The 24,919-nt window shown below is 44.7% G+C and overlaps 1 protein-coding gene across 6 annotated transcripts in view; it reads right to left on the reverse strand.

Moving 5' to 3' along the window:
- The window catches only part of AMBRA1 (autophagy and beclin 1 regulator 1), a 182,808-nt gene that overhangs the window by 7,365 nt on the left and 150,524 nt on the right, over positions 1-24,919 (reverse strand). For all 6 annotated transcript variants that reach the window (XM_019551610.1, XM_019551609.1, XM_019551608.1 and 3 more), the window contains 2 exons: positions 10,098-10,190; positions 8,343-8,536 (listed from right to left, as the gene is read on the reverse strand). In XM_019551610.1, the coding sequence (XP_019407155.1) occupies positions 8,343-8,536; positions 10,098-10,190 (287 nt within the window). The remainder of the gene's footprint in view (positions 1-8,342; positions 8,537-10,097; positions 10,191-24,919) is intronic.

Here is a 24,919-nt window from a genome sequence, read left to right on the forward strand (position 1 = left end):
GACTTCCTGCCCTTTGGGCAGGGGGCTGGACTCGATGATCTCCCGAGGTCCCTTCCAGCCCTAATGTCTATGAAATCTATGAAATCTATGAAAGTCTGCTGGGAAGGAAGAGTTGATATCCCTGCAGTGGAATCTCAGCCCCATGCATCAGACATGGGCTAAAATCTCCATCCACTTAGGATTAATAGCCCTGAACCCCCTTCTGAGAGTAGGGACCTATGCCCCCTAAGGGAACTAAGAAAAGGCTTTGGCTTTCATTCAAAACAGGCCAGCAGAAGGCAGAGCTACTGCTTCCCCATTCTAATACCAGTGAGATATGAGCCCCTGCACAAGTGTGAACACTTTGTGTTCAACTCCTTCCTCTGTTGGAGGGAACTCAAATGATCTGTGTCCCAGAAGTCTGCCTGAGCTGCCAGGCTACTGAACACTCTGGGTCCCAGTCCCTGCTCCAAGGACGTGTAATATTTTTTGCAATGACTAGTAAATGTAGAAAACAAGAGCATGAGCTCCACCTGTTAGGACACTGCCCTGGAGAACTGGAGATGCCAGTTTGACCCCCCTCAGGCTGAGAAGGGCCTGGGCTTCTCACAACGTAAATGCTCTAATTACTAAGATTTGTTAGAAAGGGAAAGTATGCGGCCTTAACATGCACAACCATGTTTTGAGCCTGAGTGGGGAGTAAACTGCACAACCTATGGGCTGTGCAGAGCTAGGCTCAGCAGGCAATTTTTGAGAATGTGCATCAAGACCCCCAGGTGAAAGAAGACCTTGTTCGTGAATCCTGATGGGGCGTAGGCATAAGCAAGACACAAAGATGCTTAGCACTGTCAAGACCCAGAAGCACAATTTTAGGTAGCTGGAGACCTTTAAATGTCAAAACCTTGAGCACCTTAAGCCATTAGGTGCCTCCAGGATTAGGTTGCAGCTAAATGGGAGTTTTGAGCATCGTGATTTTAGACACTGGTGCCTCAGACTCCTTGTAAACTTAGTCGTATGGCCTTTGTTGCTAAGCATCTGGCAATACTAGACATAGGAAGCTCTAGAAATCCAAGCCATTTAATATGGACTAGGGGCAGGCACACTAGTTCTTAACTGCGTCGGCTGTTAATACTTAATAACTGTCTCCCCACACAGCCTCCTGTTGGCTAAGTCCATAGGATTGCCAAATAGTGCTCCTGATTCTGGTGTTTTCACACGGTGGGAGCACATATTCCATATGAAATCCTCCCCAGGGGCAGAACACCCACACTGCCCTTTACTCTTTCCCCCATCCCTTCACTGTGGCTAAGAGGTGGTCCAGGGTTTGAGACTGCTGTCCATTCAGAGAATAAGCAAGTCCCGATTCCGTAACTTAACGACACATTTCTTAGCAGCTTATCGCGGGAGGAGCAATCAGACTGAGACTCAGGAACAGAAACTCCACCTGGCCCCAACTCTTTCCCTGTGGACCATCAGACCCTTGGTTAACAGCACCCCTCAAAATAAATAGCAATGAGTTACAAGTGAAAAAGAGCTACCAGTAACAACTGGCAAAGCAGATACCTCTATAATGTTCTCCCTAGAGTGGCACGGCCTAAACCAACAAATAAAGGCTGTGCTTTTGTCGGGTCAGGAAAAGCAGCAAAGACCCTACAGCACATCCGAGGCAAGGCAGCTTACAAAGTGCAGGCACTGAATGGAGTGTGTATGCAGGCATCATGCACAGGGAAGGAACAGCTGCTCATCTTCCACCTGGTCTATTTCTGTGTCAGAATTCATCCTGGAGCAGCAGCTGATCCTGAAACACTTGGTTTACTTTGCCATATAACATGGGATTGGGACAAATCAGTTGCACACCTTTGTCAGCCACAGAATCTGACCACAGAGCCCTTCAGAAAGCCTAACGCCAGCATGCTTGGGCTTCCCCATGGAATGCAACAGATTAAAGCATGCTGCCTTTGCATGGAGGTTGTTTTGTACTTCTAAGAATTGTAAAATTCCTATTCCTGTTCCAAAATGCATGCAAACCTACAAGCATCCCACACCTCAATGCCCATCTTAGGTGGTTCTGTCTGTGCAACTGGCCTTGACAATGTGTGACTGAGCATGGCAGAACCCTACTCCCCAACTATTGGACCCCAGTTCAGAAGTCCTGGGCTAAAATGGCTTTAAGAAGGCAAGTATTTTGTATGAAAAAGGCAAACAAAGAGAAATCTTATAATGGGCTCAAATAGGGCTTGGAGGCACAGGGCAGAAACTTTCCAGCTATCAGAGGAAGCAAAGCACCTTCTCCAAGACATGCAGTGGGTGTAACATTTATCTTTCCATGTAGGGGATGACATCATAACACAAGAATAGCACAGACCCAATAGGCAGCTGTTCAGTGGAGCAGCATACTTGGCACCTCCCCTCAATATGTTCCTTGCTTCAAAAATCCAAGCTTCCCTTTTACTTAAAATCTCTAGTTATTATAGTTTCATAGTTAGTAGGGTCGGAAGGGACCTGAGCAGATCATTAAGTCCGACTCCCTGCCATGGCAGGAAAGAGTACTGGGGTCAAACAACCCCAGTAAGGTGATTGTCTAGCAAACAAAGATTTAAAAAATGAGTAGGTAATGCAGAGATGCCTGCAAACTTGGAGCAATAGCTCAAAGGTGTGAACTATCCAGTTAACTTAGTTCCTTGCAGCTGATTAAAAATGTCAGCACTGTTAACTGTTTCATTTCTCAGGCAGAATGAACTTGCAGTCCTCCACACCTTACTGACAGTGACACACAGTGTCCTGTTCTGAGGCCACAGATACTGCTCCTTGTTTTTCTCTCCCAACTGAGCACACAGATCCAGGGTACCCTCAAACTCCATAGAGGGTGAGAGAAAAGGCATAATTGTATTCAGAACACCAGCACAAGCAGCATCTCATCTTGGCAGGTCACAGGGATGCGTTCATTTTATAGGCAGAACTGAAAAGTATCATCCGCTTTCCTGCCTGGAAAGTCATTTTCTTGAGAGAATGCTGCAAAAACTTGAATAGAACATGCCACTAGAAAATACCCTGCTCTCCCTGGGTAGCATCTGTTACAGGATCTCTTATAAACAGAAATGGATATTCTTAACACTACAATATATATTATAATGCATATGTTACTGATGGATAAACCCAGGCACTGAAAGGTTTAGAATTTGCCTGTGGTTCTACTTTGAAAGTCAGAAGCCAGGACTCTAGGAATACTGGCTTCCAGTTCCATGGATTCCAACAATCACTTTATATAGGACAACAGCACAAAAACAATTTGTTCGGTCTTAGCAGAATGATATGGCCATTTTCTAACAGTCTTCACAAGGCACAGAGTCCCCACTTCTGCACCAGTCAGTGCTCATTTTCTAACCACTTCAAAAGGAACATATTACAGAGTATCCGTAGGTACCAGAAACATGCACAGATGATGTGCCTTTGCTCTGTGAGCACTGCTGAGGTCTTCAGAAGATGCTTCATTTACTCCATCATGCTAGGGGCTTGTGAGAAATGTATCCATATGGCATATCTCCTAACTACTCGCACTTTCTTTCCCTGCCCTATTCAATTTCCTATTTTCAGAACCTCTTTTCATCACTTGAAAGCATCCAGCTCGTCAAGTTAAGAGAAGCAACACCCAGAAGCCCCTGGGTCAACACTTATTTGTTCTGGGCTGTAAACAAGTTGATTTGATTTCAATCGAATTAGAGACCAGAGAAACTCACTGAATGAGAAGAGTCACTCTGCCCTCATCACCCAATGGACTGGCAGGATGACATAAGGACAGCAGGTTGCTTCTCTGAGCTCATACTGCACCAATTTGCTCAATGGCCATTTAAGTATCTGAATGGTAACTCCCAACAACAGACAGAAGCTGGGATGACAAATGGCACTTGCTTATCTCCCCTCAAGGTTGTTTCATTTAAGTGATTTTAAAAATGGTAAAATTACTGCCAGAGCCCCAATATACTGCAGGCAGCTTCACTCGCACAGCTCTGCCAACAGTCCTCAATCCTGGCCCGCAGCACTTTTCCTCGATATTCTGGTCACAGACCTGTCTTGGCAAATACTAACAGCTGGGTTGGGTCCGAGGTGGACAAACATTACCTAGGGACCAAAAAGGAACCACCATACTGCCGTCACAAGTGATGTGGTTTAGATTAGATCTCATGTTTCTAAGAGCTGAACACGCTGGCATACTAATCCACAAACAAGGGTGCTCCTCACTGACTCTAAAGGCATGGGCATACAAACAAGTTATTGTGAAGTAAAGAAGGGCAGGGATTTATAGCCTACCAGCTGCTCCATAGTAACTGCTTTAAATTACTGTGGGGTAAGTGCACTCAGGCAGTTACCACAGTGTGGTTAATGCACTGTAAATACCTGCCCTTGTTTACCTCGTTGTAACTCATTCAGCAACCTATGCACTCAGTGAGATTTAATCTACCATTACACAGGCAAGGCTCTTTTCCTCTCTCCTCCCCATTTCAAGGGAAAGAACAACAAATTCCAGCTGAATGCTTTTATTTAAAGAGAGCCTCAATGTCAGAGTCCCATCATAATTTCTGCCAAATCTGTTAGTTTAAAATGAAGCAGAAGATAGACAGTGTTTCATGAGTCAAAGCATCTTTCAAATGTTTCTTAGTGCCTCTCACAGCCTTTCACCCAAACTCGTGTCTCTGCCTTATGCATGCTTCACAGGTGACAGGCAGCAATCAACTAGCAGGAAAGGAAACGCGTGTCAGAGGGATTTACTTCTAATAAATTCACTGTACACACATTCTTCCAAAGGAGGCACGGAAATAATCAGAAAGGCAAAGTTTCTGTAGAGCTTAGCATGGGAGGGGAGGGATAGTTACACACAGACACAGAGCTGAATTAGATTTCTGATGTAATTCTGCATATTTCTTTCTACAGTAAGCATGCATCTGTGTGAGGCACCCCGATGTGGAATCTCCTGCACAGGGAGAGTGGAGAGCAGGTGGTCCAGAAATCCATGCTCCCGTTTCCAGAAGAGCGTGGCAATAAACATTTCTTTTCTTTCCTCACATTATGAAGCTGGTCACTAAATCAACCCTTGGACCTGCCCAGAATCGTATCTGTTTCATTCATTCTGCTGAGTAATGCTATTAGCCAGTCCTTATATGGTGGCTGACATCTTCAGTTGTATATGAAACACTAATGAATCCTGCCCACCACCAGGGGCAGTACTGCTGGGGCTTAGTCCCATATTACAGCCAAATTCATTTCCTTACCCGAGGTCACACACTAACTTAGTGGCTGCCTGGAATTCACATGCAGTTGCTCCTTGGGTAATGCTGTGTTCCCTTTCAAATGGCAATCCATTTTGGCAAGTGTAGCAAACAAGCCAACTTTCAAAATAATTTGAGGTAGCTGAATATCACAAGGCACTGGAAAAGCCCAATATCCAGCTCCAAGGGTGCTCATACTAATGTAGACTGGCTGAGACATGGTGGAAAGACAGACTGCCAGTGTTACTCCAGTGGTTCCCCAAACTGCCAATTCTAGTCATGTTGGTAGCACTCAGGAAAGGAGGAGGAGAGGGTAGGGGATATCAGGAAATCTTCAGGACAAATACAGACCTACAGAGTAAGGGGCTCCCACTTAGAGAAGATTCAGTATTACCCACTACTGGACTGGCTGCTAAGGATGACTCCCAATACACAGCAATGCCCTTCCCTCTGCTGTTATTACAGGCAAAACATCACAGACAGTACAAGAGAAGAAAAGGAGGCGTGTTACCAAGAGCTGATTTCACAGAGCAGTTTCCAAGTGTCTCAGGCTGTGCTAATGCAAAGTGGTATTGGGTTCTTGGAAGGGGTGAGCCAGTAATGCTGTGAGTGTACTCGTAAATTGGCTGGGATGCTAGTTACAGAAGAGCCAAGTGGGCCATTCTATTCAAACCACCCTTTCCACTTCACACATCAGAGAACACGGGATTACTCGTGTTTGGGAAAGGAGTGGGCTCCCTGGCAGTATCCCTGTGTCACCCAGTTTCAGCATTTCACCACCCTGTGCTCCAGCAAGCTTACGTTTGTGGAGCACCTAAGTGCCTCCACTCATATTCAGAGCTGCTCTTGAGTCAGAGATACTGAAGAACAATGTTCTGCTCATCTCTTCTGCCTGCTTCTTCATTAAATACAATTAGTTTGCAACTCAAAACTCAAGTGGTAGGTAGGGGAGTGTTAGTCTATGCTACTGGTAAAAGTCAGTCAATGAACCAGTCGCTGAGCCAGCAATAAAACCCAAGAACCTTTGCTGACGGTACCATTTTATGAATAAGACAGAGAGGTGAGAGGGGACTCCACTCTCTTCTCCAAGCACCAGACTTGTGGCACTTCAAAGCAGGCACCGAAAGAGGAGGAAGCTTCATGAACAGAGCAGTCAGCCAACTGAACCATCTGAAACAAATTGAAGGGCTTAGGCTCTCGCCACAAACAGGCTTTCAGGTTTGCTTACAAACTGACCTGTACCCAACCCAGTCACTTGGCTTCCAATTGTATTTTTTATAGCCAACTTCTTGGTCCCACTGCAAACTGACAGCCCAACCTGCTGAGGTAGGAATACATCTCCTACAGCCCCCACTTCATTGCCCTGTTATCCCACACATTCATGCCTCTCTCTAGGCAAGCTCCCCAGCACTTACCACCTCAGCAGCCTTTCCCAACACCCCCACTTCACTGTCTTAGTAAGTCTGTCTTCCCAGTTCATGCTCTAGGCTAGTGCGCCCAAGGCTCTACACAAGAGAATCCCTTCCCACACTGATTAAGGGCTGGGTGCAAACCAGTTTCTGGGTTTGAAGATGGAAAGCCTGTTACAAATGCAAACAATCAAACCTTCAGGTGGTGGTGTAATGATAGCTGGGGAGAGGAGGATTGAAGAACAGTGTTTCCACTGTGAAAGCACTGACTCCCCCCTCACAAAGTGCCAAGTGCCCTAGTCACTGCCTGGAGGTAATTAGAGTCCCACAGCTGCCTGCACACCCACCAGTATTTACTTTTCTACATGCAGATAGTTTCCTTATATCCCCTTTCCTAAGGCACCACATCAGCCAAGGGGCAGGGACTATACTTCCCATGGGCCTGGCATTTGCCCAGCTAGCATAATTTCCACCATGGTTCACATGCCTTCAGCTGCACTAACTCTGTCAGGAGGTTAACCCTGAACCCACCAAGACAGGCTGGCTGGAAATCACTCTCAGATCAAGAGGGAATTTCCTGCTTAACTGATGCCACACTGAAATGTTGGCAGTTGAGTAGTGCAAACTTGTATCTCTGACTGCTGCCTACAGTGGCAAGAACTACAGAAGGGCTCTGTAGCAGAACAGAGAACACCTGAGCAAGCTATCCCATTCCCTGCAACAGAGGCTTCATCGTGAAACCAAATACCCTTGGTCACCTCTTCTGAAATCACACTACTTACTGCTTTCCTTAGAGGAGCTAGCTGTGAGCACCACACCACCATAAAGCAAGGAGACCTTCTGACAATTGCTGTATGAGGAAACCTAGCTTGACTTGAAGGGAAAGTGTCAAGTGAAAAGTATTAGTGTACTACTCACCTCTTTCTGAGAGGAAGAAGAGGTAGCATAGAAGAGCAGCTCCAGTACTGTTGATTTACTCAAGGAGAAATACTTTAGGAGAAAGACTCAGTCCTCTAATGCAGAGGCCTACAAGAGGCTAGCAAGGAGGGGTCATGACTAGGACAACTACTAGGCCTACACAGACAGAGGAACCACTAACTGTGATTTTCTGTTAAATGAGAACCTAACCCACAAGACCTGGATCCCAGCTCCAGTACAGCAGGTCCACACTGCAGAGGGCAGCTCAGGCTGGAGACCTCTTTTCAGAAAGATGCCGAGATGAAGATATTAACAAAGGACTGGGGATTTATGTATAAGTAGGGATCTATCCTATTCACGATTTCATGTTTTTCACAGAAATCATGAAAAAAAACAGTTTCTGTGAACGCTGAGAAAATGGTGATCACCACAATTTTGGTGATCTGTTGCTGCTGATCACCCGAGAGGGCTTCCTATTGTGCAGCCCTGCCCCACTCTGCCAATCAGTGGTTAAGGGTGGGGTCACATGATCAACAGCCCTCTCGGCTAGTCAGCAGCGAGGGGCAGGGCTGCCAGGGTCCCTTGGCCAGAGGTTGGGGGAGAGGGGGTGCTATCATAAAAAGAGCATGAAAATTGTGTGGCCCCCCTGCAAGCAGCCCACAATTTTTCCCCTCACCTCAGCTGGAATTAAGCAAGCCCCTATGTATAAGAGCTCCCTGCCATCTGGCAGACGCTGGGTAGCTGGTGAAAAGGTTGCTGCTCAAGCTCCTACCTTCTCCAGTCCCTGAGGAGGTAGCTCCTTGCTCCTGTACCTCACGCTCTGTCTGAGTCTCTGCATTCTGCAACTGAGGGGCCAAGGTCTGGGTCCCCTGTGAGGTCACCGAGGTGGTAGGGTTCCGGGGCTGCAAGCCTATGGCGTTCATTAGGCCCATGTCTCTGTCTGTTCTCCATGTGGCTCTGCTGGTTCTGAACAGAGAGAAAAAACAAACAAGTCAAGAGTAATGGTAACCTGACCACTCAATCCCCAGCAAGTACCCTAGCCAGGTACCTGCTGGTCCCATCTGAATATGCTTTGTAGGCAGGGGCATAGCACTTGGGCTCAGAATAAAAACATCAGTCAGTTCCATCCTTCTTTGACTGCTCACAGGATTTTGTTGCAGTTTAATCATGGGGGCATTACCTCATGGGAACTCTTATTCAACCTCCTCCCCTTCAACCCCACCAAGAGCTTGCTGGTACTATACCAGCCATGCCACACCAAGTTTGTGGAACAAACTGTAGGTTTCACTGGCATCACTCGAATCAGCAGGCAAATGCAGCAAGCGGCTGGGAAAGGATAATAATGGAAACTTCCTCTGACTCAAGGGGTATATCTAGGCTACAGAAGACTTGGCAAAACACATGATTCTACTCCCAAGGGTACAATCTACATCTCTTCCTTCTCTTTAACCCAATGGCTTGTCAGATGGCACACATCAGCTTTCTTGTGCCCTGGCCTGCATTTCAGCCTGTGCTCTCTGGGAGAGAGGATTCTCCTTTCTCCAATGTAAATGTCAGCAGGGCTGTTTTATTGGCTCCTTTTCAGGAACAAAGAGTTGACATGTGAATTTTACAGGTTTTAAGCATTTACAATGGAAAGAGGCTTTTCCCTGCACTGGCCTGTGCTGGGAATTGTGAAGGGGCTGCTGGAGAGGTCATCCAAACACACAACTCTCATTCTACTTAATCCCACCTGCTCTTCTGAGGTTCTGAAACCTGCCCCAGCTCTCCTGTCCTCCAAAAGGAACCAGGTCTTTCCCAAAGATGTCCTTCTTCCCCACCTGGTCAAACCCCTCTTGAGAGGGGAAAGGAGTGAAAGGGGGAGTGAAGTCTAAACTTTTCCACCATGCAGTGGCTCTCATGACATCGCACAAGACCTGTGCACTCACACAAGGCAATAGTGGTGTATTAGCAGAGGACAAAGGACCTCCATCTTACAGAAGAGGGACTTCCATCCTGCAATGACACCAAGGACTTTGCATGAGACCATGCAAAGAGCATGGTCTGCGCGCTGAAGTTTAATTTCCTTGAAATCCCGGAGTTACGATACCAAATAGAAAAGCTTGGTTTAAAAAAGCAGGAAGCTCAACCTCAACCATGGGGGCATGTGTGTGCGCAGGTAACCCATAATTCTCCAGGTACCTTCCTCAGCACTGTTTTGCATATTGTTTTCATAGCAAGTCAGATGTAGTTCTCCAGTAGTTTCCCTAAAGATATTATTGATGGCAAGCAAGGCCATGGGTGAGAGATGAATTTCAATATCACAGCCTGCACCTGTGGGCACAGAATATTGCTACTGGAAAAATGCCAGTTGGCATCATCTGGACAGCACTGAGAGGCAAGCTATGTGTTAAATACTGCTGGCAAGAAGGGGAAAGGAGGAAAGCCCAAAGATGCAGCATCACCAGAGGTACTAGAGCCTGACAAGAAGGGAAGCAGCATTCATTGCTATCACTGACCATGTCAAGTCCATCCCTAGGAGACTCACCCAGTCCGCTCAGTGCTCCTATTGCTGGAAGGCACAGTGAAGACAGTCTCATTCAGCTGGTCCCAGTAGTACTCAACTCCAGAGTTTAAGGCCCTTGAAATGCCAAAGGGAGAAAACATTAGGAGACAAGATATCTTATTCCACAGAAGTGCTCTGCTGACTGCACTGCATCCTGGGACAATGGCCCATCCCTTACCTAGCCTGTGCACCCAGGTCATCTGAGCTGGAAGCATAGGCATCTACCACAAAGGTGATCTGGAAAGGTGTTTACTGGGCTCCTTTGGAAAGGCTCCTATCCGACTTAAACTTTCATTGAAAGGGCTTTTTGTCACAAAGAGCCTCCCAGCACAGAGTGCAGAGAACAGCCCTGTTGTTTTCCATGGAATGCTAGCTCTGAAGAAAGGCAATGTCAAGCCGTGGTGCTAATAATACAGTTGCACAACTTACATGTGCAATTGCTACAACTGTGTGCACAAATTACATGTCCAAATAGCCAAAAGAAAAGTAAGAGCATTTGTCTTCGTGGAATTAGCCAAGATTTCACTCCACTGGGCAACAGTTACTCCCACTAAATGCCTAGTTACTAAACAAGGGCCTTTTTCTTTATTCAGGAATGTCCATGCAAGCTTCCCATCAGCATTGGCAAATGCTCTATGGAACAGAGGACGAAGCAGCTTGACCCTACCCACATAATGTGTTAGACAGACACACCAGCCTTCACCCGAGGGTATGGACTAGATAGGGCCTAATAGGACTGGTACATCTAACATCCGATATGGCACAAAAGGACACAGGAAGGGCTATGCATGTGTATGCTGGAATGCACTGCTCCACAAATCCCTCAGGGTCTGCTTCCTCCTTGCAGTCTAGAGCCAAGCAAGTGGTTCTTAATCTGAAGGGAGAGTTTTGGCGTGCAGGACACAAGGACACTTTTGCCTTCCAGGGATTTCAGCAGTCACATTCCTGAACTGCTGACAGCTTGGCATGTCTAAGAACAACACAAAATGCTTTATGTTAGTCCAGTTAGCAGGCTTCAGGAAGAGGCCTCAGGTATTGCTCTTTCCTGGCAGACACTGGATGCAAAGAGAGGAGAAGATCTCAAATCACAGCAATGCACGTGACCTGGTTACCCCAGAACATGGACTGCTGAGGCAGGGAGCAGCTGAGCTTCATGGAACCCATAATGGGATGCCAGAAGCTGGGAAACATTCTGTTCCCCAGGGCGTGTGAGGCAGCCACACTCAGTCAGCAAGTTTCACGGTAAGCCTAGCAAGAGCAGAAGGGCTTCTTAAAGGGACAGACAGTTAGAGGGGACAGATACAGTGGCCCACGAAACTAAAGGCTAAGTGGTGTTCAGCGATTTCAAAAACCACATGCAAGATGGACAGTGCACAGCAAGACAGTTCAGTTTGTTACTACCAGGAGACGGAGAAAAGGATCCTGGGTAGGCCAAGGTATATAAAAGTTCAGGCCCAAATTTGCAAGAGTCTAATCAGAAGAGGCTCAGAATAAGTGACATGGACCCAATAGCCAGTGTAAGGGCTTTGTGTACATGTAATTGTGATGGTGATGACTCAGTGCTGGAATGAGGACAGCTGTGGGCCAGCAGTGAGATACAGCAGAACTGCAAAGGAAGCTGAAGGAGTGGGGATAAGCAAGGGCAGAATTCAGAAGCACTGGAGAAACTGTGCACTTTGGATGCTCAGACCTGGACTGGCAGAGCAAAGAGCTCTGGTTTGAGGGCAAGGGCTAAAGCTGAAGAGGAGGAAAGGTCAACAATGACACCCACCATGGCTGCAAGAAGCAATCAATCATCACGTATTTTTGCTGAGCTAGCCCTGGTGCGTGCTCAGGCAGCTGCCAGGGAGACACTGATTTACAACTCCTCAGAATTATTGACGAATGACAGCCCATCACTAGGAACCCGCCAACCCCCACAGTGCTCTCTGCCTGCTCCATTGAGACAGCAAAGTGTGACAAGCGAGCCTTCAAGGCAGCACCATTCTCTAGGCAAGGAAGACTTTCAGATCAAGGAGAGAAATCCTTCAGAAAGAGCTTAGTTACTCTGATATTTGAGACTGTTGGCAGTCAGAACTGAGTTGGTCTCTACCTGCCACCCTCTTCTCTGAAGCTACTTGTAACCCAAGAGCATGTATGATGTCCACAGTAGCCCACACTACTGAAATTCCCCACTAAGGGTGCCAGGTGGACACCAGCTGCCTTGATCATCTCCCAGCACCTGGAAATGAGGCCACAGGGCTTTTAATTAAAGTCATGGTCAATACAGCAATATTACAGCCTATGACATTTAGGGTGAACAGAATTAAGCTCCCATTTCTACCTATTCCTTTTAACTAGAGCTGGTGCTGCTCCACTTTGCTGGGTTAGAAGGCCCATTCTAACTCCAGGCTGTTGGTTTGTTCCATTCCCTAGACAGAGAAATCAATAGCCATTCCACTTATCACATGATTTCACATGAAGGTTTAAACGGCAGCATTTATCAACTGAGCTTCTGCTGCCAGGCTCCTATTAACTACTCATTTACTGCCAGAGAGCTGGGGCCTTTTGCTTTTGGCTACCCTGGGAGAGGAACCTTTTGAAAGGATCTGACATCTGCCTCTGGGAATGCTGAAGGGGAGAGCAACACAGGAGTCCCTCTGATTTCATTATCAACATGTGAATAGGACACCCTTTCCCCATTTTGTTTCAGACCTGCCCTGCCCTGCCCTGTTGGCTTTGTCTGAGAGAGACCCATGCAATGCAAGGAGACCAGTGACTGTATTCTGCCTATTCTGTATCAGTGCACTAGGCATCCTTGGTGTCTTCCTTTAGCTTTCCCTTACCCTCTCAATCCCATCTCAATCCAGTGCCTGCTTGGAGTACATACTTTAATTTAAACCAAATTTATTTTTGGTTCATCTTAGATTTGTTTTCAGCTAACCCCAAGCTATGACACTCTTGAAATAACATGAGACTGTCCACCCATGGCTGGGCAATGGGTTAACTAGATCAGTTTAAAGGGTAACGTTTTTGCTTTGAAAGACTTAATATTTCCTTTTTACACATCATCACCACAGAACATTTACTAGTCTGCCAATTTCAGGCACTCTTTCCCAGTACCTATGCAAATCAAGGGCTGATTACCTGCTCCTATGAATTCTGCTTACACTAGGGAGGGAACAGAGAGGTGGTGGTCAGCCATATTAGTCTCAATCCTCCTAGTTAGTTAATGTCTAAGGCACCACCCTGTAATGCCCTCTGTCTGGAAAGGGAATCTTTAACTTCTCCCCCAGTATGTCCTTGGAACAGAAATGCTAGAAAAAGAACCCCTTTCACAGAACTAAGTCCAACCTTTGCTCACTATGGAGCATATCATCTCAGATACAGCTGCAGAAAGGAGGGCATTTGCTGCCCAAGGCCTCAGGGTGAGAAATTGCAATTCTCCACGCTGTTTCAGTCATCAGCAATAAAGTCTATTTAGCCAGGTTCTTATTTTCTTCCTTTTTATGGCTGTCAAATGAAAACTCTCTACACTCTCCCTGGAAATTTCCATTGGCTTTGTTAAATGGAGAGCTGGTCACAGGCAGGCTGTTCATTCAGCAAGGGGGGTTTCCTCCATGCCTCCCACCAGGCTCATGTTATTTATGTACTTGGAAAAGTTCAGAGCTTAATACTATGCCAAGAACAAAACAAGGACTGGCAGTGGAGGTGTCACAGACATGACTTAAGTAGCCCTGCCTATCTGAGATTATTACCTAATAAAACAAGTGACCTATTGGCAGAAAAGAAACTGCTGCTCCGTTTTAACAGGAATGGATGGCAAAATTGGTCTGGCCTATGGAGGATACCAAACACCTGACAAAGGCATACAGGCTTAAAGAACATTTAACTTAGGAGCTAATTCAGCACAAATCTAACATCAAATATCTTAGTGAGAACCCACAGCAGGCATAATCATAGTAAGGAACTCAGCAGAGAAGAGAGCCTGGGATAACAATGTCAAAGCTTTCCCAGGAGCAAAGCCTAACAGGTGATGGCAAGAAGTTATGAAGAGGCCTTCGCTTTGCTGTTTTGAGCAAGCCCTACAAGAAGCTGCATCTGAAACAGCTGAGTCCATGGGATCTGTAGATGGTTTCTTTCAATTTACACCACCCCAAACATGTTAGAGTGATATATTCAAGCAACTGAAACCCTAATACATGAAGCATAAAAAACAATCAACTCAGACAAGGACACTGGGTTTGCTTCTTATGCAGAGCTACTCACATCACTTCCTGCAATGCCAACGTAGGGTGCAACCATACAGGGCAGAGTTTTGAGAGACATACTGTAAGTCACATGCTGCAGAAAAATATCCAGTCTTTAAAGCCAGTTTTACAAAGTGACCTTCCATTCAATCAGCACTATCATGGTAGTTCACTGTTCAGATTTTTGGGCCGTTCAGAAAAGGGCATGCATTTTCCATGACAAAAAATGCCATGAGTTTAAGAAAATACCAACATTCCTCCACTGTTCCCATTGGGAGGGGAAGTGGAGGGTGAGGGAACAAGCATCCAGTGGAACCACACCAAGGAATCAGGTTTTCATTCTTTCCAAATAAGGATTCTGCTCCACAGCTTGCCCAGACAAAGCTACCCCAGCTCCCAGCTGTGCTCAATCTCCACAGACAGCTTTTACAGCATGCCTAAGAGGATGGGAAAAATCATGTCATTTCAGTATAGTTATCACACCCATGAATAGCTGGGCAACAGAATCTTAAGCACAATAAGAGTTCTCATCAACTACTTGAAAGTGAAATGCTGGTGCCTTTATTTCACTAGTACTAAAGTTCCCACAGAGAGATGGACCACACACAGTTAAGAGAGAGACATAGGTCTCCAGGGGGAAGCTGGCTATGATGCAGATGCGTAGGAGAATGCAACTAGGATTCCCAGTGCAGTAAGTGGCTCAACACAAGCTTTAGGGAAGATGACAACTCAAATTTGGTACATTATTTTGGGACAACTAACCCAGTAGCAGCTGATTCACAACCATGCAAGCTAAGATACATGGGCCTGACATGCACTCTGAATGCTATTCATGTGACTTGATCAAGATTAGCATCACAGTATAAAACTGGAAATGTGGATGGATAGCGTCATTTTTCGGTCTCACAACAGCATGATGTTGCATGAACCCTCTTACAGGCTTCCAAAACTATCCAATCCAGGCTACTGCAGCCCATGGACAGGAATCGAGCATGGAGAATAAAGTCCTTTCCATCTGATACGCTTGTCATTTTCTTTGTCTGGGCAATATTGAATTACCCTTCTTCAGCTAGAGCAACATGTACATGAAGCCAGCCTACTACAAGTATTGTCATAAAGACAGACAAAGTATATTGATATGTGGGGAAAAGAAAAATGCCCAAGTGGTAAAATGCTTTCAGATAAGACAAAGGATTATGCTGACTACAACCCAAGTGATTTACTGGCCCCAACATCTTTCTGTAGCTTTACTCTTCAGCAGGCAACATGGAGCAGGTGGGAAGACACAGAGAAGATGTGCTAGCAGGAAGCAAAAGGCAAAAGTAGGGATGCACTGATAAAGGTTTTTTGGGCCGATACCAATGGCAGATTATTGACCAGCCATATCAGCTGATACCGATCCGATTGCCAATATAGAGCCTGGCAGCTTGGAGAGCAGCATCACAGCTGGTAAGTCTGTTGGGAGGAAAGGGCATGGGAGAGCTGGGAAGAGTGGCACAAGGCTAGAGCAGGAGCGGGCAATTATTTCGGGCAGTGTGCCACTTACTGACTTTTGACAAGCCACTGAGGGCCATGACAGGCAGTTGGGCAAATAAATATTAATTTTCTAAACTTTTGAGGAGCCCTGCAGGCCAGATAGAATGGTCTGGTGGGCCACATCTGGCCTGCGAGCCGCATTTTGCCCACCCCGGGCTAGAGCACCCCACAATTAAGCTATGGCGGCCTCGATCTGTCCTCTCCCATGCCCCTTTCCCCCCCACAGATTTACCAGCTGGACACTGCTCTCCAAGCTTCTGGGCATGGCATTTATTGACTATATTACCAGCCAAAAAAGCTGACTGCCAATAATGTCAATTTTCCATTTATCGGTGCCAATATCATATGGACTGATGCACTGGTACACCTCTAGGCAAAAGGAATTAGTCTTAGTGCCTCCTAAGGTGAAGAATCTAAAATTAAAAATCAGGATTTTGTTTCTTTTCTTTTTTCTCTCTCTCTCTTTTTTTTTTTTTTTTTTATATAAGAGTTCTCAAACAGAAGTTGCAAATGGAAACAAAGCAACACTATGGTGACATCAAGAGAAGGTGAAGCTAGTTCAGCCTGTAATAATGCCAGCAAGGCCACCTGGAGCCTGATGAGGGGGACTGTAGTAGAGTGAATGGCCTGTGCATATCGTGAGGGACAGAAGAAGCACAATCATGCCTTCTACATCAAGAAGGGGCCAAAGAGTCTCTTTCATATAAAAGGCCTCAGTGGTCTTACCATCTTGTCTTGTCTACACTGCAGCAACCCTCTTTTTAGTAAAGGCTGGGCACAGCTCACTCCACAGCCTTTCTATGCTACTCTGAGCATTAGATTAGAGTTAGTATCTCAAACCCTGCTTGTTCCTGATGTTAGATTCCTGTGTTGCAACTGTCATTGCTAGACTGCCAGCCACTCCCGTACACAATAGGGAGTGGCACTTGAAGGCCATAATTAAATGCAAACAATTAGAATTAATGCAAAACTAAAACTGGAGAAACAAGGCAGTCAAGACTTGAAATTCTAAAATTAAGGTCTGTCACCACAATATTGGTGGGACCTATTGTATATCACATCTTCTCTGCAGGAAGAGAGGAGAGAGCAACAGATTCATGTTCACATGTAACAGAATACACCACCCACACTACAGAACACAATAACTGGCAGAAGTACCCCTAACTTTGGAAATGTCCTTGATTTTTACTAGCCTGCATATTCCTCAGCCTTAACAATACACTGACACTCAGAGGTTTTCTTCATTTAATTCTCTCCAATCTGTTCCTGCACCCAGTATGGAACTGATGTAGGAGCTGAGTTCCTAGGATTCACTGCCAAGTTCTTTGCATTGGAGTTACCCAGAATGTAAAGTTTGTGAGTTCCTTGAACTATTTGGTTTGAGGCCACCTGAAACTGGGCTCAATAAGTTGTTTACATTGTTTAGACCACAATCAGCTGTTTAAGGTGATCATGGACTCTGGCTAACACCACTCATGCTACTTCAATCCCTTAGAATAGCTTAATAAGCAGTTTATATGTCCATTCAGATCTTTTAGTGGCTTAAACTACTTAAGGTGTTTTAAATCTTTTGGGCTGCTCAAGCTGCTTAAGTCCTCTAAGAGCTTAACCATCTTAAACTGCAATAAACCTTTACCTCAAAATAAACTGTTTAATCTTTCAACTATTAAACCGTTTCGCCTTAGCTAATGCTTAAATCGATTCAAAGCTAGAAACTTCATGGTAGGCTCATTCTGAAGATCCCATGTATATCAAACTTTGGTAGATCAAACTGAACTGAACGAAATTGGTTTAAAATGGGTGAAAGTTGCTTCTAAAAGTTAACATAAGGCTAGCAAGCACAGCAAATGCTTTTGGATAGACCATTCTGATGAAAACATATGAATCTGCCAATCTTAAATACATGTAAGCTACATAATCAAAATCTTGGCTTGGTTTAAGTCTCAATGAGATCCACAAGCCAAACCAAGCTTGATATTTCTCACCTCTGTCACACTGAAATTAGCCAAGCACAAAGCTCCAAACTGGAACATGGGGGGGAGGAAGCATACATTTTTCATGTCTCCGCAACTGAAAACAATATGTTATACCAGTCACTCAAATTTTCCAGGAAAAGTCAATATTTGGGCCAAGAATAAGCACGGAATATTTCAACCTACAACTTATGATCAACTGAAAATCACAAGCAGACAGAAGGGAAGCAAGAACTTAATCTGTAGATGCCGCATAAGCTCTCTACACCTTTTTCACTGGAATGTATCAAAGGGACAGTCAACTCATTTCCACAATGGACTACCTCAAAAAAAATCAGAGAGAAAAAAAACTCTCTACCGCAAAAGGCAAAGGAGAAAGCAACCAAGCAACGACACATCAGTTAAGACCCGCAGAAGGAGGATGAAGGCTTCAGGAAAGCAGGATGTGTTAACACTGCCAAAGAGGGACAAGGAACTTTCTAAAAATATCAAGGTGGGAGGGAGAGGGAAGAAAACCAAAGAGAAAGGCCCTTTCATACAAAAAAAAAAGGGGATGAAACTAAAGATGACTCAAAGAGCCAAAATCCCAAACATCTTTCTGAAATCTTCATTTAAAAAAGAAAATTCAAGAGAAGTTTAGACAATCAAGAAAAAGGAAAAATATATACAGTTATATATATAGACAGTTAGAGACAGACAGACGAAACACACTTGGGTAAAGGAGGTAGTTGTACAACATATACTCCAGAATAGTAAAAATTAAGCAAATGAGCTTCTTTTGATAAGTTGCCTAAAACTGGAAAGGTATCCAAACACAAGAGAAAAGCAATCTTTAGATAGGGAAGTCAGATTTAATCCGGCAATTATTGTCTCTCCTATGTCTAAGTCCAGAAAATAATATAACAAAGGCAAGAAAATAAAATTTTCTGAAAATGACTGAAAGCACGAGCAACAAATATGGATGTCTGAGAAAGGTGTCAAAATTTTCTGCCAGATAAACTCTGCTGACCTTCTGAATAACATTACAAAATTAGCAGAGCTATCAATTAATTGCAGTTAACTTAGGCGATTAATGCAAAAACAAAATTGACATGTTAATTTTTTTAATCGTGCTAATTGCATAGATCATTTTGACCACCAGAGTGAACCAGCTGGAACCCGTGTGCACAACCTCAACCCTAGCCCGGCCTGTGCCTGCTCCACCTACCCACACTGAGCAGTGACAGCAGTGGCCAACTAGAAGCTGCTACTCGACACTAAGGAGAAGCAGCCCCTCCCCCTCACCGCTGCTGTGGCCTTCTTGCTGAAGCCACGCAGAGCTTGTACCCAGGCTGCCCTGTGGCTCCTCTCTGCTGCCGGTACTGCCGCCTTTGGACTGCCCAGTGGGGCAGCGGTGGCAGTGCAGAGGAGCTGCAGGGCAGCCTGGGTGCAGGCTCCAGGCAGCTGCAGCAAGAATGGTTTGGCAGCATTGGGAGAGAGGGGCTGCTTTTCCTCCATGTTGAGCAGCAGCTTCTGCCTGGCTGCTGCCACTGCTCAGCATGGGCATGCAAGTCTGGAGCCGGTGCAGGGCAGGTCGGGGTTGGGCTGTTCACGTGGGTTCTGGCTGGTCCATTCCAGCTGGGGTGGGTCCAGAGTGAGCTGGGGTTGGAGCTGGGGCTGTGGGCTGCTGGTGATGGTGGAAAGGAACTACAGGGCATGCAGGCTCCAGGCTGTTGGGGGGAGGGTTGTGCGCCAACTATGGTGCAATTAATTGTGCAATTAAATTTGTGATTAATTGCAACTATTTTTTTAAATCCTATAATTAATTGCGATTACATTTTTTAATAGTTGGTAAGACATTAGTCAATGAAGAGGGAGTTGCAATGCATCTGGATTTTTACTTAAGTGTTTGATCACAAGAATACGCTTCTCAAAATACATTCCCACCAGCTTAGGTAGGAACACTGCAACATAGACTGAGAGTGAACTATGGAACTGAAACGCTGAGGGTTACTGCAAGGTCCAAAGGTATTTATGTGATATGGCGAGGAGACTAGGCTACACGAACACCCATATACTTCCTCATAGAGACCCCGGCACACAAATTGAGTGGTGTACCAAAGGACAACTAGTATCACACTAGCTAGTAGTCTGGCATGTCCTGAAGGACAGAAGGAAAATTAAATCCATTAATACACATTGAGATGGAGGGTTAACTGGGTCTCAACACAAACATGCAATATTAACAAATGTGCTAAGCTGTGTTGTGTGTTTGAGACAACAGTGTGCCCTTGTTGCAAAGGCCAACAGCATACACAGCTGCATTAGTGGGAGTGTTGTCAGCACATGGAGGGAGGTGATTATTCCCCACTATTCAAGCACTGGTGAGGACACACCTGGAGTACTGCATCCAGTTTTTGGCCTCCCACTACAGAAACGATGTAGACAAATTGGAGAGTCCGACAGAGGGGAACAAAAATGGTTAGGTGCTTGGGGCATATGGCTTATGAGCAGGGATTCAGGTTTTTTGTGTCCTGTGGAAAAACAGCTTTTTCTACCCAGCAAACCATAGGTTTCCCCTTGTAGGCTGGCAGGGTTCCAGCTTGCAAGGAGCTGCTTGGGGCTGGGGGGAGCAGGAGGAGGGAGTGAAGTACATCAGCAGGGCTGGGGGGAGGCGGGAGCTGTTGGTCAGGAGTGAGGGGCACCAGCAGGGCCAGAGGACTGCAGGTCAGGAGTGAGAGGCATCAGCAAGGGGGAAGCAGGGGACTGTGAATGAGGGGCCCTAGCAGGGCACCAACATATCAGGGATGCTCAGTGCCACAAAGCAGAAGGGGGGGAATGGGAGGAATGACAGGTGCAGCTGGACCTACATCCTGGTGAGCAAAGGGGGGAGGAAGGGCTCTGATTTTCCATGATAAAAAAAAAAATCAAATCAAATGCCAAAATATATAGGTATTTAGAATTTATTTCATTATAATAATTAATTGAGGGACGGTAGGCTTTCAAAATGCTTTAAAATTGTAAATATATTAATAAACCATTGTGTTCAACTGAAACAGAGAGAAAGAGAGATTTCATTTTAACTGCAGAAAATGCAGATTTTGGGGGTTTATCAGAGAATTGTGGTGTGTGGGTTTTTTTGTTAATAGAGAAAACCAGGATCCCCGATTATGAGGAGATGGTGAGAGAACTGGGCTTATTTTGTCTGGAGAAGAGAAGACTGAGCAGGGATTTAGTAACAGCCTGCAACTACCTGAAGGGGAGTTTGAAATAAGATGGAGCTGCTAGACTGTTCTCACCGGATGCAGGTGACAGAACAAGGAGCAATGATCCCAAGTTGCAGCAAAGGAAATTTAGGAAAAATTTAATCAGGAAAAATTCTCTCACTAGAAGGGTAGTAAAACACTGGAACAGGTTACCCACAGCAGTGGTGGAATCTCCATCCTTGGAGGTTTTTAAGACCTGCCTAGACAAAGCTTTGGCTGGAATAATCTAGTTGGGGATGGTCCTGCTTTGAGCAGGGGTTGGACTAGATGACCCTCTGAGGCTCTTTCCAACCCTAATTTTCTATGATTCTAAAATCAATCTTCAAGTTGGGATAGGCTGATCAACAGGGATCCTAGGTTTTTTGGGGGGTTTTTTATTAAGAAAAAATCTCCAATTTTCAGGTAAAAAAGGGAACCCAAAATCCACATTTTTCCCCGTGATCAACATGAAATGCCGTTATACATATACATATACAGTGGCATTTCAAGTTGATCACAGAAAAATGTGACTTTTGGGTTGCTTTTTAAACCTGAAAATTGGGGATTTTTTTTTTTTAATCAGAGAAAACCAGGATCTCTGCTGATCAATGTAGTCAGCAGGATAGATAATACCCAGGCTCAGGCATGCTGTCCCTACTACTGGATGAGAGGACATGCAACCCTCAGAGAAGAGACTGGTCTGGCACAGGCAGACAATTTCAGCAATACATATAACATATGAAAGCCTTCTACAGGGAAATCAATTTTCACACAACAGGGTCACCAAAAAGTACCACAATGCACACACACAGTATCACTGAATCCATTTGGGACTCAACACCTACTTCCCTAGAAGGAAATTCTACTAGCTATTTGGTCTTAAAACTAAGGCATATTTTCAGGTGGTATTTTGATTACATTAGTAGAGTATACGTCTCAACAGGGAATCATCCCTCCTCTCATCAATGCCTGAACTGCATAGCTGGCCCTCAAAGAAATGTTTTCAGCTCTTGATTTTTGAGTTACCCTGGCCATGTTTCACAGAATATGGAGTTTTAGAGATTAATATTTGCAAATGGCCTGGATATCAAGACTTATCTGAATCTGCTCCTTGGGTACAGGGGAGATTGAAGGCAGAAGAACAAGGAAACTCCAGCACACCCCTCTGCAGGAGAAGCCAGCATAGGGCACTGAACAGCATGTAGTCTGTGCCTGCTAGCTTCCTGTCTCGCACTCATCAGTTCTGGGAGGCCCTGAATGCTTCATCATCTGACATGGTGGGTCAGGACTAATGAATGCAAAAGCTCTTGATGGGACATGACGGGGTGGAAAGGTTATAAGGAGTTAAAAGGAAATTCTTATTAACTCAGAAAAAGTCTTTCCTGCGCAAGCCAGGGATTTCAACTCTCACTGATTCCATTCCAGTATTTTTTTTCTATGTCTTGAATATGTAGAGACCAGGAACAAGAACAAAAGCTGAGTCAGCATTAGAACTAGCCACAAGCACAAGCAATATCAAGTGAAGAGGGAGCAGCAACTTTAAAGTGGTTATAAAGCAAATGCAAGGCTGAGAGCTTGCCTATGTGGAAAGTTAGGATGTAACAAGTTGGGAAAAGAATTTATGTTGTATTAGCTACTCTGAACCAGCTACCCCTGCACACATTCTTCTGTGGGGTTTCCATAAGTCGAGGAAGCCACTCTCCCACTTAGTGTACCCAATGATCTATCCCTCATTGGTAACCCTGTTACTAGGAGAAAATAAGGTCTCCTTCTTATCCAAAAGGATAAGAAACCAGACAGAATCCTGATATCATTGGCCTTGCCACAATGATGCTGGCTTGTCTGTCAACCTGCATAACAATCAAACCCTATTTTTGTGGTTGATATCCATGTGTTTTTTATGGTACATAAACTGTGGACACACACATCTCCAGTAGTTTTAGTACAGTTCAGGAATTCAGGCTTTTAAACCCAGCTGTTATATCAGGCATTTTAGCTATGCCCAGCACCAGTAGATAGATCATAACCAATCAACTTAGGACCTACACATTCAAGTTAAAACTGTACAGAAACTAGCTGTAGAATTGTTATATATTTTCAAGCACCAGCTTTCGGCTATTTTAGCTATTTGGCTCTTTTTATATCTATATAGTAATTTCTATGGTGTGATAATTACTTTGCCCATATCGCTGGTCTAAATTTATTCTGCAATTAACCAGTTAATTGTGCGATATTTACTTTGCACTTGTGGCCAGTCTTACTTCACATGTATGGCCAGTCTAAATTTACTGTACAATTAAACAGTTAATTGCATAATATATGTAAAGTGTAGCAGGGGCCTTAACCTACAGCACAAGAGTTTCTACTGTTAAATTGCCAACATCAACCTGGTCAACCACAGGCCCAGAAATGCAGGACTGGAAGGAATGTTCCAGTTTACTGAGTCTAGTCACCTGATGTGACTCAATCAACCAAACTGCACCACAAACTAGTAAGATCTTTTACCACCACTACTCCAATTGGAAAGCTGTAGTAGAACCCTGCTTTTCAGATGTTGAACAGCATCTTTTAGTTTCCAGCCTAAATTGATTTGTGACCAGTTTATATCCATTTGTTCTTGGGCCATTCTTATCTGTTAGCTTAAATAGTTATTTTTCCTCCATGGTGGGGGATACATTATGCCCAGTGTATTTGTAGAGAGTAATCATGCCTTTTTCCAGTTTTCCTTTTGCTAGACTAAACAAGCAAAGCTCATTTCATCTCACAAGAGACTGGATGTACAGTTCTTGCTTCTGTACCAGTTCAAGTCATTGGCGATAAATAGTGCATGTGCACCCCCTGAGATTGGCCATGCACCCCCTGGAAACACCAGCTGCGAAACCAGAAGTGCTGGCGAAAGTGCACTTCTGGTTTCACCAGTGGTGAATTTGGACTCGGCGATTGGCTGTTAGGGGACCAGTACACTGGTGGCTGATATTATCCTGCGACCAATTAATTCCCCCAGATCTTTTTCCTCCTCTGTCATTTCCAACTGATGAGCTCCCAGCTTACTGCAGAGATTTTTATTAGTCCTTAAATGCATGTTCTTGCATTTTAATTCTACTAAATTTCATCCAATGTCAACTACTGCAGATCATCCAATCTTCCTGGACAACACAGCAATCCTCTTTCATATTGACACTGCCTCCCAACTTTGGGAGGCAAGAGCAAATTTACCTCCCAAACCAAACAGCAAACCTCATTAGTGAAAGGTCTTTAGTGAAAACATTAAAGGGACCGATCCTGAAAATGATTCTTAAGAAACTTTACTAGTAATGATACTCTAGCCCCAATACCACCTTTCAACAAAAACTGTTGTCATCTCTTCTTTAACTAGTTACCTTACTGTTCAACTAAACCCTGTTCTTTTCCACTTTAAGTCGTTTTTGTGGTGGTAACATTTTTACTGAAATCCAGATAGGAGAGATCTACTGAATATTCCTTGTCTGGAAAATCAGGTTTGTTATCAAAGAGAACTTTTGGCTTAGACTGGTACAATATATCTTTGGTAAATGCATATTGCATTTGGCCCTATTTTCCACTTACCTCCACATTTTTAATTATTCATTCCCTCAAACTTTGTTCTAACATCTTGTATGCTATTGAGGTCAGACTAACAAAAGCCAATAGTTGCTCATATCACCCTCCCACCTCTTTAAATATAGATCTTACATTTGTTATTCTCCAATTATATGGCATTTGATAGATTCATTAAGATGTCTTGTTATCAAATCTTCATTCCTGCCTCCCACAACGTTCTCATTGACAAGCTAAGGGCATGCAGACTAAATGCTGTAAGGTAG

The sequence above is a fragment of the Crocodylus porosus genome, unplaced genomic scaffold, assembly GCF_001723895.1.
Source record: "Crocodylus porosus isolate Cpor-Errol unplaced genomic scaffold, CroPor_comp1, whole genome shotgun sequence".
Lineage (NCBI taxonomy): Eukaryota > Metazoa > Chordata > Crocodylia > Crocodylidae > Crocodylus > Crocodylus porosus.